The sequence below is a fragment of the Lepus europaeus genome, chromosome 21 (genome assembly GCF_033115175.1).
Source record: "Lepus europaeus isolate LE1 chromosome 21, mLepTim1.pri, whole genome shotgun sequence".
In the NCBI taxonomy this organism is placed as follows: domain Eukaryota; kingdom Metazoa; phylum Chordata; class Mammalia; order Lagomorpha; family Leporidae; genus Lepus; species Lepus europaeus.
The window spans coordinates 2,281,815-2,298,770 of record NC_084847.1 but is presented as its reverse complement, the minus strand read 5'-3'; the positions used below and the strand labels follow the sequence as shown (position 1 = coordinate 2,298,770).

The following is a 16,956-nucleotide window of genomic DNA, read 5'->3' as shown; positions in this document are numbered from 1 at the left end:
ACATGGGTGTCTTAACAAGTAGCCTAACAGCCCACTTCTTGTCTATATAACCATACTGTAGTGTGTTATCAATGCTTTATTTCTTTTAAAAAGCACTTTTTTCATTTGAAAGGCAGAGCTACAGAGCCTGGGGAAACGGCTACAACAGCCAGGGCTGGGCCAGGCCAAAGGCGGGAGCCTTTAATTCCAACTGGATCTCATGTGGGCGGCAGGATCCCAAGAACTCCCACCATCTTTTGCTGCTTTCAAAGCACATTAGCAGGGAGCTGGATTCCAAGTAGAGCATCTGGCACTAGAAGTGGCACTCACATGGGATGCTGCTGTTGCAGGCTGCTGCTTAACCAGCAGCACCACAATGCTGGCCCTTATTCCTTTAAAAAATTTTTATTTGAAAGACACACTGACTGGAGCAGAGGGAGCTCAAACAATCTTCCATCTGGTGGTTCACTCCCCAAATTCATGAAACAGCCAGAGCTGGGTCAGGTGGAAACCAGGAGACTTGAACTCCATCTGGAACTGCTTTTTTTTTTTTGACAGGCAGAGTGGACAGTGAGAGAGCGAGACAGAAAGGTCTTCCTTTACCGTTGGTTCACTCCCCAATGGCCGCTGCAGCCGGTGCGGGGCGGCAAGCACACCACACTGATCCGAAGCCAGGAGCCAGGTGCTTCTCCTGGTCTCCCATGCAGGTGCAGGGCCCAAGGACCTGGGCCATCCTCCACTGCACTCCTGGGCCATAGCAGAGAGCTGGACTGGAAGAAGAGCAACCCGGAAAGAAGTCGGCGCCCCGACCGGAACTAGAACCCGGGGTGCCGGCGCCACAGGCGGAGGATTAGCCAAGTGATCCGCGGCGCCGGCCATCTGGAATTCCTAAATGGGTGACAAGGGGCCCAAGCACTTAAGCCATCTGCCGCTGCTTTCCCAGGTGCATTAGCAGGGAGCTGGATCAGAAGTGGAGCAGATGGACCTGGAAACACGTGACCACATGGGATGCCCCTGGAGGTTTGACTTTCTCTGCCACAGCGCCACCCCAACTTATTTAATTTACCACTAAGAAAAAAATTGGGGGCCGGCGCCATGGCGTAGTAGGTAAAGCCCGGGGTGCGAGTTCCAATCCTGGATGCTCCACTTTCGATCCAGCTCCCTGCTAATGCAACTGGGAAGGCAATGGAAAATGGCCCAAGCCTTTGGGCCCCTGCAACCACGTGGACGACCCAGAAGAAGCTCCTGGCTCCTCGTTGGCCCAGCTCCTGCCATTGCAGCCATTTGGGGAATGAACCAGAGGATTTAAGACCTCTCTATAACTCTTTCAAATAAATACATCTTTTAAAAATTCGTTATTTTGTCATCCTGCTGAAGGCTGGTGCTACACAGAAGAGGTTGTCCAAAAACTGATCAGTGTCTCCACGAGAAATGAACCAACATGGAAACAACGCCCAAAGACGCTGCTCCGCTTCCCTGAGAGGCCGACTGTGAAAGACGCACGGGGACTTAATCGGAAAATAACATGTCAGGTCCAGACCGCAGAATCTGGCGCGATGACCACAGGGAAGATAGCCCAGCTCCGAACCACCCACCGCCCCGCACAGAGGGACGGCTGGGAGAGCGCCTGAGAAACCGGCAAGGGCGCCCACCCTTCCGCCTGCGCGGTCCCTTTACCTTCCAGGGCGCTGCAGGGGAAACCTCGGCGCCGAGCACCGCCTTCCGGTCCCAGACGGCGCTGTTTCCGGTTGCTTCTTGCCCGCCCCGCCCCACCCGCTGTGCCTGGCGACCTCCCGTTGGTAGTTTGGAGTCGAACTACATTTCCCAGAAGGCCGTGCACGCTCTGGCGGAGCCTGGAGCGGTGCCAGCCCGACGTTGAGGACTGGAGCCAGCCTCCTGCCTCCTGTCTCTCAGAAACAGCGACAGAGCGCGCGGCTGCTGTCAGCCTGGCTCCCCTGGTCCCTGAGAGCCCCACTGCCCGGCCCCGAGACTCGCTCTTTCCAGCGCGGACTGCTCGCTCCCAGAGGGGAGACCAAGCTTCCCCACCGGAAGCGGGGCAGCGGGCGTGACGTCACAGTTGCGGAGGCTCCCCGCCTCCCAGAAGGCACCGCGTCGCCGCCGTCCTCCCGACTGAAGGGGGCGCGTCGGTAGTCTTCGGCGGCCTGTGAGGACGCTCCCGAAGGGCGAGGCTGGGCTCGGGCTCTCGCTCCAGGTCTCCCGGTCTCTTCCCGAGGCTGCGTCTCTGAGCCGTTCCCAGCGAGCGCCCAGGGGCGGCAGAGCCCGCAGAGGTGAGGGGTTCCGCGAGAGCGGGAACCCGCTGAGGCGACCTGTAGGGAGCGGGTCGTGATCCGTCGCTAGGGGAGCCGGGCCGGGTGGGGGGACCCGGGTGCGCGCCCCAGGTAGTGCCGTCGCCTAGGCTCTGTGGTAAAGGTGCCCCTTGGCCGGGAGGAGAGACCTCAGGGCGCGCCTGGCGGCCCAGAGGGAAGTGCTCTCAGCGGGGCTCAGGTCAGCCGCGCACGTGTGGACAACTCTCGCAGCCTGTGTTGGCTCGCTGGGAGGGTCGTCAACGCCCCCACCGCCCCGAAGCGCTCCTGAGAAAGCTGCGCGTGATAATGGCCAGACCCCACGACCCGACTGCGTCTAAGCAGCCTGCTGGCGGCATTACAGCCCCTAATTCTCGTCTTCTAACCCGTTGCTCTTTCTAAAAGCGTGAGTGAAGCCGCTCTTCCCACTGGTTTGGCACTTAGTGTTTCCCAGGAAGGTGGCCCGTCGCCCCCTTCCGGTTGGCTCTGGAGCCTTGGTTTCGTTCTGAGCATCTTCCTTTCGGGCGGTTCTGGGAGTGTCCTGCTGAGGACCTTCCATCTCAGTTGACTTCCCTGCTCCAGCCATCTCCGGATTTAGGTCTTCCGTGGCCTCACTACCCAAGCCACACGTTGGAGTGCAGTGGTGCTGTGCTGGTCTCGTGGGTAATGCGTGGTTTCTCTGTCTGCAGCCTGGCTCTCTGACAGATTCCCTTCAGTAAGAGTGTGCTCTGTGGTTGCAAGGCGTGATGGCTGCCAAAGTGGCTCCTATGCCCCCAAAGTCAAACCAGTCCTTTATACTGAGAGTTCCTCCAGACTCCAAGCTGGGCCAGGACCTACTTCGAGATACCACTAATGGGCCCAAGACCATCCACCAGCTGGTGCTGGAGCACTTCCTCACCTTCTTGCCCAAGCCAGGCGCGGCGCAGCCCGGTCAGAAAGCCAAGGAGACCTTGGTTATAATGAAGGATCTGAGCGCAAGCCTTCAGAACAGAGGTGAGAGGCACATGCTTGTCTGACCAGGAGAAGGGGATTGTGCCAGGGGCTGAGATCGGCTTTTGTGCTTGTAAATAATTCAAGTTAGCTTGGTGGGTATTGAAAAAGGAGTTTATTCTGTCGAGCTGTTGGGAAGAGGAACTTCTTCCTGAGCGAGAGCTTGAGTGATTTGCTGGGTGTGTAAGGTCACAGGAGAAACACTATGCATGTTTCTGGAGTGTCAGTTTTACCCAAGCATTCTGGGTGATAAATCTTTTTAGAAAAAGGAAGCCAAGTTATCAAGTTGCATTCAGTTTATGTGGTGTTTTAGAAATTTTGCGTTTGCTCTAAATGTCTTCACACTTGGCCTTTCCTCAAGCTCTGGTAGCACTATGGGAAATTTTGCAAGTGGCTTAAAATAATCCTTTTTTTCATAATGAAGAGAAACCTCATCTAGGTCCAGGCCCTCAAGTTTATGGTGTGAACTCTGTCAGGGCTCACAGGACGAGCAAAGGCTGTGAGCTCCTGCTGCAGAAGTGAGGACAGCCTGGTCTCTGGTGTAGGCAGAGTCTGCATTACATCACCAAGCTTTTCACTAACTACAGCTTCCTCTTTCCTAGTGCATCTTCACCCCTTAGTGAAGCTTCTGCCCAGAGGAGTCCCACAGAAACAGGAGACAGTGTCTCTGTGTTTGAAAGCTGACCCGAAGGTGGGTTCAGTTTTCCCATTCTCCCTGAGTGCATCACCTTTTCTGCTCTGGCAGCCTTCCCTGCGTGGCCAGCCCATGGGTACAAACACATCCTTAGGAGTCACCTCCTTGGTTATTTTTCTTCTGCTTTTCCACTGGCTCTTCTCATCCTGCTGTCCCGTCTGTGCTCTACCTGGGTGGGACTGCCGGGTCCCTTTCACTGTCCTTTTTTATCTTCGTGTCTCAGTCTTTCTTACCAGCAGATCTGTCAAATAACTTCACTTATTAAGAGGGAAGGGACCTTTTGTTCTTTCAGGAGCTGGTGGTCTTTGAAGATTTAAATATATTTCACTCCCAAGAAGAATGTGTGAGCCTGGATCCTACTCAGGAGTCTACCTCGGAGAAGGAAGAGAGCAGTGATGTTGGAGAGATGGTGTTACTAGGTAAGAAATCAAGTCCTGTGTGTTGTAGTTACATGTTTCTGGAAAAGCACATCCCTCATCTCTTTGGCTTTTGAGGGACTGTTCACAGCTGTTGAGCATGTGTGCATGCTCGCGGTTTATCTTTTCCTACGTGGCAGAAGCTAGGCACAGAGTTGCAGCTGTCCGCGCCAGTTTTCCTTGTATCTTGAAGGCAGTAGAGGAGTAGAGGCAGAAGGAACTTTTAGGCAGGCAGGACCTGCAAACAAATAGAAATGTGAGCAAACTGTTTCTGTACCATGTTTTGGATCTTATTCTCAGGTATATCTTGAAGTAGTATTTTCAGTGGTGACAGAACTAAGTGTACCCTCCCCCTTTCTCCCTGGCCATTTGTTTTGTGTTCAATACATGTGAATCCAGCTAGTACAGGGGTAGTGTTAAAAGAGTTCGTGGAAAAATGGAATTAACAGGTAACTTGACTTTGTTGCAGAATACTTTGAAATTGTATATACAGGTCTTCAAAAATCTCATGGCAAATACAACCATGCCTGGATTTTTTTTTTCCCCACCAAAATAAACTTACTTTTTAATTCTATTTTCCTCAGACTTTTAGAAGTACTCTTCTATAGGTGTCAGTATTGCCTACCTTTCATGAAAATGGTATCTAACACTTATTGAACACTTATGTGCTGGGCAGTAGTCCAAGTACTTTGCATGCATTTGTTATCTCATGCATTTCTCTAAATAGTACTGTGAGGTGTAGAAAATTAAAAGAAAAAAAGGAAGGAAGAGGGAAAAAGGGTGGGAAGTATCATTATGTGCTTAAAATTGTATATATGAAATACATGAAATTTGTTCTCATATAAATTTTTAAGAAGATGAAAAAAAAATTACTACTACTTTACAGGTGACAGACTGGGGCAGAGAGAGGTTAAGAACTCTGTTAAAGTTCACACAGCTCTAGCAGTAGAGCAGGGATTTGGACCTGGGGAATCTAACAAAAGAGCCTGCAGTTGTGGTCCAGTGCTGTTCAGCCTCCTGGTTGCATTTCTCATGATTTTGTCAGTGAATCCCATACGCGGTTGATGTTCAAGAATTTGGCCTCATTTCTCAGTAATGGTTGGCAAGCATGTCCAGTGCTACATAGGAGCTGTCATGACAGCAGGCTCTGTATAATCTGCCTAGAGGTGATTTTCTTTAGTAATACACCATTACAGTAGAGGCAGATGTGCTCTGACAAATGTCTTTCCTTAATGCCTACGACTTTTTACTTTGCCAACAGGGCTGTTTGTTTCTGAGGCTGAAGTTGAGCAGGGATTAGGTTTGGGGAGTTGGCCTGAGGCAACAGGAATCATATCAATATGACTATGGAACTCTTAGCTCAATTATACTGTATGGTCAAGGTTAGTGGAACATAATGAGCCTCATTCATTTCCCCTAGGTTACTCTATGTGATATTTATTTTAGAGAAGAGTGTAAAGGGATCAGATTTATTCCACTTGTTTTCCTGTATCTTGGATAAAGCTAGCATTTATTTTGGGTGTCTGGTTGGTGAGTATATTGCCAATTCCAGGAACACTTTGGCCCTGCACTTTGGGGCCAGGAGACAAGATCCTCACCCTTCTTCTGCCCACACTCTGAGGCCCATGATTTGGCATTCACCAACATTTCGTAAATGCTACTTGGTTCTTTTCCTTTAGTTAGGGTTGGATTCTAGAATTGATATTCAGGTTATAAAGACAGGGAATACTCTGTTCCTGCTTTCCATGACTCTAATCTGGCCTGTAAGACAAGTCATTCACATAAAAAAGATAAACAATGTAAAATTGGTATAGAGATAAAAGTGATCACCAGGTTGAGACAGGATTTGGTTTTAGATGACATTAAATCTATGGCAGAAAATAAAATGAGATTTTCCTCTGGGTCTTAGAAAGTGGAGACTGGAGCCCAGGTGTAAAGATGTAGAGATCTGGGAGTCATCAGCATATAGTTAAAAGAGTAACATTTAGTTGGTTTGGAAAGGGAAAAGTAGAAGGGACAAAACCTCATGGTGACAGGAGTCAAAAGATAATCATTAACACAGGGGAGCAGAAAAAATCTGTCACAGCCCAAGTGAGCCACATAAAAATACGGAAAAATATAGAGAACTTAGATTCTCAGTAAGATGGTTCTTAAGGTTTTATTTGTTCTCTAGTGATTGATACTACCATTTCAAGAATGATGAAAAATGACTAATTACTTAAACTATGCAACAAATAATAGATTCTAAAATGAAGAAGTAATATATTAGGATCTGTCACAATGCAATACATCTAAAAATTAATGAATTTGAAAATAAAAATCCTTCCAACTGGAATTTTTAAAACTGTTCACTTTGGGTCAACGAGAGAAAAATATAAATCAAAATGGCCTAATTTTCCTAGAAAATACGATAACCTAAATGGTATAACCTAAAAGTGATGCTCAAAAGAAAATTCATACCTATAAACATGTATTAATTTAGAAAGGTGAGAATAATTAGGCTAATAACACCTTGACAGTAGGGACACCATTTTAGAGCACCCGAGATTCCATCTTGAGAAAGCACCCCCCACCATGAGACTATGGTCTGCAACTAACTATGGTCTAAAACTTAGACAATGACAGCACACTGCATCCTACTTGGCAGAGCATAGAAACTCCCTATTATGATTGCTAAAACTTAAAACAGGTAGGCTGCACCTGGATTAATGTTAAGATTGTAATTTGTCTGTTGTCAAGATTGTGATTGATTTTGGTTTTGCCTAGGCCTTAGGTCAGCTTGCCCCTAGGAACTGTGTATTTCCCCCAACCGTGATCCTAGCAAGCGTGTATTCCCCCTTCCCTCCCTGTGATTTTTGCCTTTTTGAGTTTCGGGGTTGAGAGTTCTTTAGGGGATGAGCCCACTTTCCACCGCCGGCAATAAAGGACTGTCAGATTTTATCAATGTGTGGTACTCCTCTGCACTTGCTCAGTTACAACATTTCGGAGGCCCTAGTGAGATCTGTTGACTACCCTGGGAAGATCTCACTCCGATCCTTCCAGGTTGGTGCTCTGGCCGTAGAGGAGGCACCCCTATGGGTGTTCCAGGGCCCTGTGTCCTGATTCACCAACCTGGGAGGCTCGGCTTTACCTCTTCACTTACCAGTTGGCCTCAGGTCCTCTGGTAAGTCGACTCCTATTTTCTGGTGGTGACTACTGAGTGTTTGGATGTCTGATGAGACACCAACACAAGTCCCCTTCCGATTGAGCACGGTGGCGTTAGGAAGTAGGATTCTCGTTTGGTTAAAGAAAGGCCTTTCCTGGATCTAATTTGTTTTCTGTCATTGTGGCAGGTCGCTGCTGTTATTCTCGTCTCTGTCTCCTACTTGAAACATTAGGACTCTAAAGTTAGGAAACAATAGAAGTGAAAATGAAGGAAGGTACTAATAAAATTATAAATTAATAATTTTTTTCCTAAAGATAGAAAAAAACAAGAAAACTAATAAGTAGAAAGGTTTAAATAAAGCAATTTCCATAGTCAATTGAAATTGTCAAAAAATTACATCTCAACCAAGACAAAGCGCCAGCCTCAGACAGTTTCACAGAAGATTCTTCTAAACCTTTAAAAATTAGATAATTCAAAAGCTATAGAGACTTCAAAAATGTAGAAAAAGAAGGAAAGGGACTTTGGGGCACAGTGGGTTAAGCCACTGCCTATGACACCAGTATCCCATACAAGCACCAGTCCGAGTCCTGGCTGCTCCACTTCTGATCCAGCTCCCTGCTACTGGGCCTGAGAAAGCAGAAAATGGCCCAAATGCTTGGGTCCCTATCCCCACGTGGGAGACCCAGGTGGGGTTCCAGGCTCTTGGCTTCCGCCTGGCCCAGTCCTGGCCAGTATGGCCATTTGGAGAGTGAACCAGCAGATGGAAGGTATGTCTCCCCCTGATTCTGGAACTCTACCTTTCAAACAAATGAATCTTAGAAGGAAATCTTCCAGATTCTTTTTTAGAAATTAGTTATAATAAGAATACCAAAACTGGATAAAGTTTGCCATGATCAAATAAGATTTATTCTAGGAATACAAAAGTAACTTGTCATTAAACTGTTAAGCATAGAAAAAAATCACAGAAAATCTATTAGTATATCTTAGAAAAGTTCTAAAATCATTTTCATAGCTGCCAATTCAACAAAATTCAAACCCCTTTTTCATAAGAACATTTAACAGAATACTAATTAATGGATGCTGCCTTAATCTGATGTTTATCCTTTCAGCCAATAATAAGGTGTTCCTTTAACAGGAAACGGGGCAGCATTCCCACTAAAATTAGGAGCACTTCAAAGAAGCCCATCGTAGTGAAAACCAGCATGTCAGTCACAGTGGACTGCATATATGACGGTGGTCTCATCTATCGCCTAGAGATGTCATAGCCATCTTATTTTGTATAGGTACCCTGAATATTGTCCATATAACAAAATTCCCTAACAATGCATTTGTCAGAGTAGATCCCCTTTGTTAAGTGATACATGATTGGCCAGTATCTTTAAATAAATAGATATCTAAGAATTTGAGGAAAAGAGGCCGGCGCCGTGGCTCACTAGGCTTATGCTCTACCTGTGGTGCCAGCACCCCGGGTTCTAGTCCCAGTCAGGGCACCGGATTCTGTCCCAGTTGCTCCTCTTCCAGTCCAGCTCTCTGCTGTGGCCCGGAAGTGCAGTGGAGGATGCCCCAAGTCCTTGGGCCCTGCACCTGCATGGGAGACCAGGAGAAGCACCTGGCTCCTGGCTTCAGATCAGCGCAGCCCGCCGGCCGCAGCAGCCATTGGGGGGTGAACCATTGGACAAGGAAGATCTTTCTCTCTACTCTCTCTCTCACTGTCTACTCTGTCAATAAATAAATAAATAAATAAATAAAAAAGAATTTGAGGAAAAGATAAAACTACCTCTGTTTACGTGTGATATAGTGGAAAATCCTAACAAATGTCGAGAAACTTATTACAAATAAAAAGAGCTTTCAGTGAGGTAAGGGGATGTAAAATTATTAAAGAGAAACCATTAGCTTTCACATATGCAGAGAGCCATTTAAAAGATACAATGGAAAACTCCACTAAAATAGGAATATGAAAGATTAAATTCCTAGGAATAAACTTTAAAATCTGCAAAATTTATAAGGAAACTTTAAAATAATAAAGGACACAATGTAGATTTGAATGAATAGAAAGAAATGCTATAGTTCATTTCTCCCAAAATTCATTTGTGAAGCTGTTGTAATCCCTTTAATAATACCAATGGGATTTTTCCCCCCTGGAACTAGACAATCTGATTTCAGATTCAATTGGAAAAAATATATATATATACACATATACATATATATATATAATTTTGGAAAAAATATATATAATTAACCAGGAGAATTTCCAGGTATTAAAACATCCCATAATGTCTCTATAATTAAAGCAGTGTGATGCTGGCATAGGAGTAGAACAACCAATGGAATGACATAAAATTGTGGAAACAGCCTCAAATACACAAATGTCAGGTAAAACTTTATAAATAGCCCCCAGAAGTAGTGAAGAGAAAGACTAACAGATTCACTCAGAAAGACAAATAACCCTTAAACATGCAAAAAGATGTCTGGCCCTACTCATATTAGAAATACAAATCAAATCTCCACTGAGTTAGCTTTTTCTTAAATATATATATATATATATATATGTATGTATATATGTATATATATATATATATATATTTTTTTTTATTTGAAAGGCAGAGTTAGAGGCAGAGGCAGAGAGAGAGAAAAAGGTCTTCCATCCGCTGGTTCACTCCCTATTGGCTGTAACGGCCGGAGCTGTGCCAATCTGAAGGCAGGAGCTTCTTCCCAGTCTCCCACGTGGGTGCAGGGGCCCAAGGACTTGGGCCATCCTCTATTGCTTTCCCAGGCCATAGCAGAGAGCTGGATTGGAAGAGGAGCAGCCAGGACTTGAACCAGAGGCCATATGGGATGCCGGCACTGCAGGTGGTGGCCTTATCCGCTATGCCCTATGCCACAGCACCAGCCCCTATGTTAGCTGTTTTAAAAGATTGGTTTATTCATTTGAAAGGCAGAGTGAGAGTTCTTTGGTCATTTATCAGATTTACAAAAATCAAATTTAATGGGAATGTAAACTCATACAATCATTATGGAAGGCAGTGTAGAGACGCCTCAGAAATCTGAAAATAGATCTACCATATGACCCAGCCATTCCACTCCTGGTAATTTACCCAAAGGAAATTAAATCAGCATATGAAAGAGTTCTCTGTACCCCCATGTTTATATACAGGATGGAATACAACTCAGCAATTAAAAAAGAATGAAATCCTGTCCTTTTTTTTTTTTTTTTTTTGACAGACAGAGTGGACAGTGAGAGAGAGACAGAGAGAAAGGTCTTCCTTTTGCCGTTGGTTCACCCTCCAATGGCCGCTGCGGTAGGCGCGCTGCGGCCGGCGCACCGCGCTGATCCGATGGCAGGAGCCAGGTGCTTCTCCTGGTCTCCCATGGGGTGCAGGGCCCAAGCACTTGGGCCATCCTCCACTGCACTCCCTGGCCACAGCAGAGAGCTAGCCTGGAAGAGGGGCAACCGGGACAGAATCCGGTGCCCTGACCGGGACTAGAACCCGGTGTGCCAGCGCCGCAAGGCGGAGGATTAGCCTAGTGAGCCGCGGCGCCGGCCTGTCCTTTTTTTTAAAGGCTTATTTGTTTATTTAAAAGTCAGAGTTAGAAAGAGATCTTCCATCTGCTGGTCCACTCCCTACATGGCCACAGCGAGTAGCAGGGGCCCAAGCACTTGGGCCGTTCTCTACTGCTTTCCCAGGCACATTAGCTGAGAGCTGGATTGGAAGTGGAGCCTGGGCCGCCACTGTGGCTTAGCGGGTAAAGCTGCCATCTGCAGTGCCGGCATCCCATATGGACACCATTTCAAGTCCCAGCTGCTCCACTTCCAATCCAGCTCTTTGTGGTGGCCTGGGAAGGCAGTAGAAGATGCCTCAAGTCCTTGGGCCCCTGCACCCACGTGGGAGATCGGGAAGAAGCTCCTGGCTCCTGCCTTTGGATCGGTGCAGCTCCCACCGTTGCAGCCAACTGGGGAGTGAACCAGCAGATGGAAGAGCTCTCTCTCTGCCTCTCCTTCTCTCTCTATTTTTTTATTATTATTATTTTTTATTTTTTGACAGGCAGAGTGGACAGTGAGAGTGAGAGAGACAGAGAGAAAGGTATTCCTTCTTCCGTTGGTTCACCCTGCAATGGCCACTGCGGCCGGCACGCTGCGGCTGGCACACTGCGCTGATCCGAGGCCAGGAGCCAGGTGCTTCTGGTCTCCCATGCTCTCTGTGTAACTCTTTCAAATAAATAAATCTTTAAAAAAAAAAAAAAGTGGAGCAGTCAGGACTTGAACTAGCACCCATATGGGATATTGGCACTGCAGACAGCGGCTTAACCCGCTGCGCCACAGAAATCCTATCTTTCATAACCAAATGGAAACCATTATGCTTAGTGAAATAAGCCAGTGCTCAAAAGACAAATATCAGGGTCAGCACCATGGCATAGTAAGCCAATCCTCTGCCTGTAGTGCCGGCATCGCACATGCGTGCAGGTTCGTGTCCCAGCTGTTCATTTCCCATCCTGCTCCCTGGTAATGTGCCTGGGAAAGCAGTGGATAGAGTACAGTCCAAGTCTTTCAGCCCTACTTTGAAACTAATAAATAATCTTTTAATGGATAGATCCTTTTTGATGTTTAAACTACAAATCACATTTTGGTTTCCTCCCTTTCCAATATTCATTTTAATCCTTTTCTGCTTTAAAAAAAAATTTAATTAATGATGTTAATATTGATAGCAAGTTTCTTTTTTTGAAGATTTATTTATTTATTTGAAAGGCCGAGTTAGAGGGAGAGACAGAGAGCTTCCATCTGCTGGTTCACTTCCCAAAAGGCCACAACAGCCAGGCTTGGCAGGCCAAAACCATGAGTCAGGAGCTTTTTCCAAGTCTTCCTTGTGGGTATCAAGGGCCCAAACACTCAGGCCACCCTCTGCTGCCTTTCCCAGGCCATTAACAGAGAGCTGGATTGGAAGTGGAACAGCCGGCACTCAAACCAGTGCCCATATAGGATGCTGGTGTGGTGTTGCAGGTGTCAGCTCTACCCTCCCTGCCACAGTGCTGGCCCCAGATGTGCTAATTTTCTTAGTCAAATTTCAGTAGGGGGCTGGCGTGTGATATAGCAGGTCAAGCTGCTGCTGCTTGGGATGCTTGTATCCCATGTCAGAGTGCCTATTAGTCTTGGCTCCTCTACTTCTGATCCAACTTCCTGCTGATGCTCCTGGGAAATCAGTGGAAGATGGCCCCAAGTACTTGGGCCCCTACCACCCACATGGGAAACTCTGGCCCAGCCTGGGCATTTCTGGCCATTTAGGGAGTGAATTAGTGAATTAGTGAATGATTTTGTGTGTGTGTGTGAGAGACTCTTTGTCACTCTGCCTTTCAAAAAAATAGAACAAGTGAAAGAAAAATTTCAAAAATTAAAGAAAAAATTTTAATAATGCATTAATTTAAATATCTTTAAAATGCTAAATCCAGCAGAGATTCACATTCCCACTAAGGCATATCTGAACCCATTATTTTCATTTTGCCAGTTGCAGTAAGCTTTTTTTTTTTTCAAGATTTATTCATGGGGCTGGTGCTGTGGCATAGCAGCCACCTGCAGTGCTGGTATCCCATACGGCACCAGTTTGAGTCCCGGCTGCTCCTCTTCCAATCCAGCTCTCTGCTGTGGCCTGGGAAAGCAGTAGAAGATGGCCCAAGTGCTTGGGCCCCTACACCCACATGGGAGACTGGGAAGAAGCTCCTAGCTCCTGGCTTCAGATTGGCTCAGGTTGGTCCGTTTGGCCATTTGGGGAGTGAACCAGTGGATGGAAGAGCTCTCACTCTCTCTGCCTCTCTCTAACTCTGCCTTTCAAGTAAATAAATAACCTTTTTAAAAAAAAAAAGATTTATTTATTTATTTGAAAGAGTTATACAGAGAGAGAAGGAGAGGCAGAGAGAGAGGTCTTCCATCCACTGACTTACTCCCCAATTGGCCGCAATGGCCGGAGCTGTGCTGATCTGAAGGCAGGAGCCAGGAGCTTCTTCCAGATCTCCCATGTGGGTACAGGGGCCCAAGGACTTGAGCCATCTTCTACTGCCTTCCCAGGCCACTGCAGAAAGCTGGATTGGAAGTAGAGCAGCTGGGACTCAAACTGGCGCTTATATGGGATGCCAGCACTGCAGACAGCGGCTTTACCCGCTGTGCCACACGCTGGCCCCAATAAATCTTTTTTAAAAAATTTATTCATTTGAAAAACAGTTACAAAGAGAGGGGAAAGATGAGAAATCTTCCATCCACGGTTCACAATCCCAGCTGGGGCTGGGTCAAGCTGGAGCCAGGAACTACTTCTAGGTCCCCATAGATAGCAGGTACCCAAGCACTTGAGCCATCCTCTGCTGCCTTCTCAGGCACATTAGTAGGGAGCTGGATTGGAAGTAGAGCAGCTAAGACTTCAACTGACACTCCAATATAAATTGCTGGCATTGCAGCAGTGGCTTACCCGCTGTGCCACAGTGTTGTCCCCCAGGTAGTAATCTCTTTTTATGGCCAAATAATAAGAAAGGAAAACGGACAATGGTTGACATTATCTGCCAGTTGTCAGCTTCCGGATTCTGAGGATCATTGTTACTTGAGAAATCTGACTGGTTTTTTCTTGTCTCGTGTTAACATCCTTAAAAGGTAACTGAATTCTCTCTTCCTTTCTAAAGTCAGTGATGGTAACCCTGAGGGTGAAGATCTTCAGAAGGAACATGTAGGGAATGAAGATTGTAGAGAAAAGTCTTCAGACTCTGATGGAATGGATTGTTCTTTGGTCTCTAAACAACCTCCAGATTGCTGTGAAGAAAAAAGACTAAATACATCCATTCCACAGAAAAGGAAAATGAGAAATCTTTTAGTTACCATTGAAAATGATACTCCACTAGAGGAACTCTCAAAATATGTGGATGTCAGTGTTATTGCTCTTACTCGAAGCCGGAGGACAAGGAGGTGGTACACCTGTCCACTGTGTGGGAAACAGTTCAATGAAAGCTCCTACCTTATTTCTCATCGGAGGACTCACACTGGAGAAAAACCCTATGACTGTAGCCACTGTGGGAAAAGCTTCAACCATAAAACAAACCTCAATAAACATGAGCGAATCCACACAGGAGAGAAACCTTATTCCTGTTCTCAGTGTGGGAAAAACTTTCGCCAAAATTCTCATCGGAGTCGCCATGAGGGAATCCATGTGAGGGAAAAGATATTTAAGTGTCCAGAATGTGGGAAAACCTTCCCAAAGAATGAAGAGTTGTTGCTTCATCTACAGAGTCATGAGGCTGAGAAGCCATATGGCTGCAAGAAATGTGGGAGAAGATTTGGTCGGCTGTCAAACTGTACCCGACATGAGAGAACCCACTCCACATGTAAGGCGAGGAAGCAGAAGGGAGAGCGGGAAAGAGCTGATGGTTCTGCCTCAGCTTGAAAAGTTGCACAAGCATTTCTGAATTCCCAGGCCACTTGAAAAGATAACAGATACCTGAAAACCTCATTGCAGCCAAAATTGGATAAATCCCCATCTTGGCTAAACCTCAGATTGTTAGAAAATTCACAGGGAAGGACATGTCCTCAAGGGCTATACCTCAGTTAGCATCTAGGCTTTTTGGACTAAGTTTTGTTTTATGAAGTTGTACACATGTATAGGTCACAGAGCCCCCTCCCAGGAAAGACTTTAAATATGTTTTTGGAAGCTGCTAGCCTGCATGGTGAACAGAGTGACTCGTGTCTGTTGAAGGTGTTTCCATTCTTTTCCCCATGTGGTCATTCATACTTGAGAAAAGAGAATGCAGAGGTCCTTATCTGAACTGTGTTCCCAGAAAACCAAACTACTGATTTGTTAAGCTAGCAGCTTCTCATAACAATGCATTTAACCTCAGAATGCCCTGTTCAGGCTGGAGTATCGAAAGGAATTGTTTACTTAGAATATAGGGAAACTACAGCAGTTGAATGTCAGAAGACTTAATCTCACTTGTATGTGATCTAAATAACATTTGCAATTTGTGTTGAAACTTGATGATTTTACAGAAATCCTTTTCACAACATAATTTAAAGTGTCTACTGTTTGTTCTTACTCTAGTTTGGTATTCTCTCACACAGCTATCTCATGCCCTCCCTTGCCAGAAGAGGTTGGGTTTGTTAGGTCTGGTATCCAGCCCCACTACTGAAAAAGCCTTTTCCAATCTTGTTCTGCTGAGCCAATATCTGGTCTGCTAAGAAGGAAACCCCAGGAGCCTGAAGAGGGGCCAACCTGGAGGCAGGAAATAGCTTGGATCCATGGCTGGTCAATAACCTGACCATGCTTAATTTATTTCCCTCTCCACAGTCAACAGACCCTTGACAATGGGTAGTCGCTACCTCACAAAGCAAAGTTTTTAAGACTTAAGTCTCTAGTGGTTAGCTCACATTCCCCCTCAGGGTTCAGAATTCTGAATGTCTCCATTTAATGGAGAGTCCCTGTCTTTAGCCCTGCGACATCCAGACTTTCCTGTTCTCTGTGTAGAAGCAAGGTCACAAGTCCTTGGGCTCCTGTGCCTGCGTTGAGGGCCCAGGGGAGTCTACTGGCTCCTGGCTTTGGATCGGCACAGCTCTGGCCATTGCGGCCGACTGGGGAGTGAGCCAGTAGATGGAGGACCTTCCTTCCCCCTCCCTCCCCCATGTAGCTCTGACTTTCAAATAAATAAATAAATCCTTAAAAAAAAAAAAAGGAAGCAAGGCCAGTGGTGTCTCCACCAGTCCAGTCCTGTGGAGTGATTAGAGATTGTTGCAACAAAATTTTACGTTGGTATTTTCATTGAAATAGGTTTGTCCTATAAACTATTTGTGAAAATTTGTGAAATTTTATAGATCTTGTTTTCCAACCAGAAACATGCCTTTTTACTTTATTTCTGAGTAAATTTTCTAAGTCTCTGTTTTCTACCCTTTTGTTACTGTAGATTTTTCATCATATTTTTCCTTCTGGGGTTTTTGGTATATAAGAAAGTTACTTTTTAATTTGTGTAATGAGCCACCTCACTGAATGTTCTTAATTTTTAGCAATTTCTCAATTTAGTTGTTTCTGGTAAAATTGAACCATCTGCAAATACTTCGTTTTTAGTTTTTTGTTTTCCCTTTCTGCCTATTGTTTTTATTTTTGTTTGTTTGTTTTTATTTAGTTTTGTTTTTAAACACTGTAATTCTAAGATGTGCTGTTTGGATAGAGTATTCTGAAAGGAAATGTTATACAATTCAGTCATGAATCAGAATTGGAAAACCATAACCGGAAACATGGTGGGCATGAGCCTGAGTGATTAAGTCGCCACGTGGGACACCTGCATCCCATACTGCAGCCCCACCTCTGCTTCCAGTCCAGCTTCCTACTAAGGTGCACCTTGGGAAGCAGCAAGTGATGGTGCAAGTGCTTGGGTCTGCCACCCATGTGGGAGACTGGATAGAGTTCTGGCTTT

General features: G+C 45.9%; 1 protein-coding gene across 2 annotated transcripts; it reads left to right on the top strand.

Annotated features, from left to right (window-relative positions):
* Window positions 1-2,113: 2,113 nt before the first annotated feature.
* On the top strand, window positions 2,114-16,217 carry ZNF200 (zinc finger protein 200). 2 transcript variants are annotated; one of them, XM_062179852.1, is made up of 5 exons: window positions 2,114-2,267; window positions 2,972-3,275; window positions 3,875-3,963; window positions 4,259-4,385; window positions 14,185-16,217. In XM_062179852.1, the coding sequence occupies exons 2-5, from the start codon at window positions 3,029-3,031 to the stop codon at window positions 14,937-14,939; spliced, it is 1,218 nt and encodes a 405-aa protein (XP_062035836.1). In that variant the 5' UTR covers window positions 2,114-2,267; window positions 2,972-3,028; the 3' UTR covers window positions 14,940-16,217. The 2 variants fall into 2 exon arrangements, with proteins under 2 accessions (XP_062035836.1, XP_062035837.1); XM_062179853.1 differs by lacking the exon at window positions 2,114-2,267 and having other exon boundaries at window positions 2,367-3,275.
* Window positions 16,218-16,956: the final 739 nt, after the last annotated feature.

Coding starts and splice junctions, on each gene's coding strand:
- ZNF200 (XM_062179852.1), top strand. CDS start 3,029: ATGGCTGCCAAAGTGGCTCCTATGCCCCCAAAGTCAAACCAGTCCTTT. Junction 3,964..4,258: donor GTTTGAAAGCTGACCCGAAG/GTGGGTTCAGTT, acceptor TTGTTCTTTCAG/GAGCTGGTGGTCTTTGAAGA. Junction 4,386..14,184: donor TGGAGAGATGGTGTTACTAG/GTAAGAAATCAA, acceptor TCCTTTCTAAAG/TCAGTGATGGTAACCCTGAG.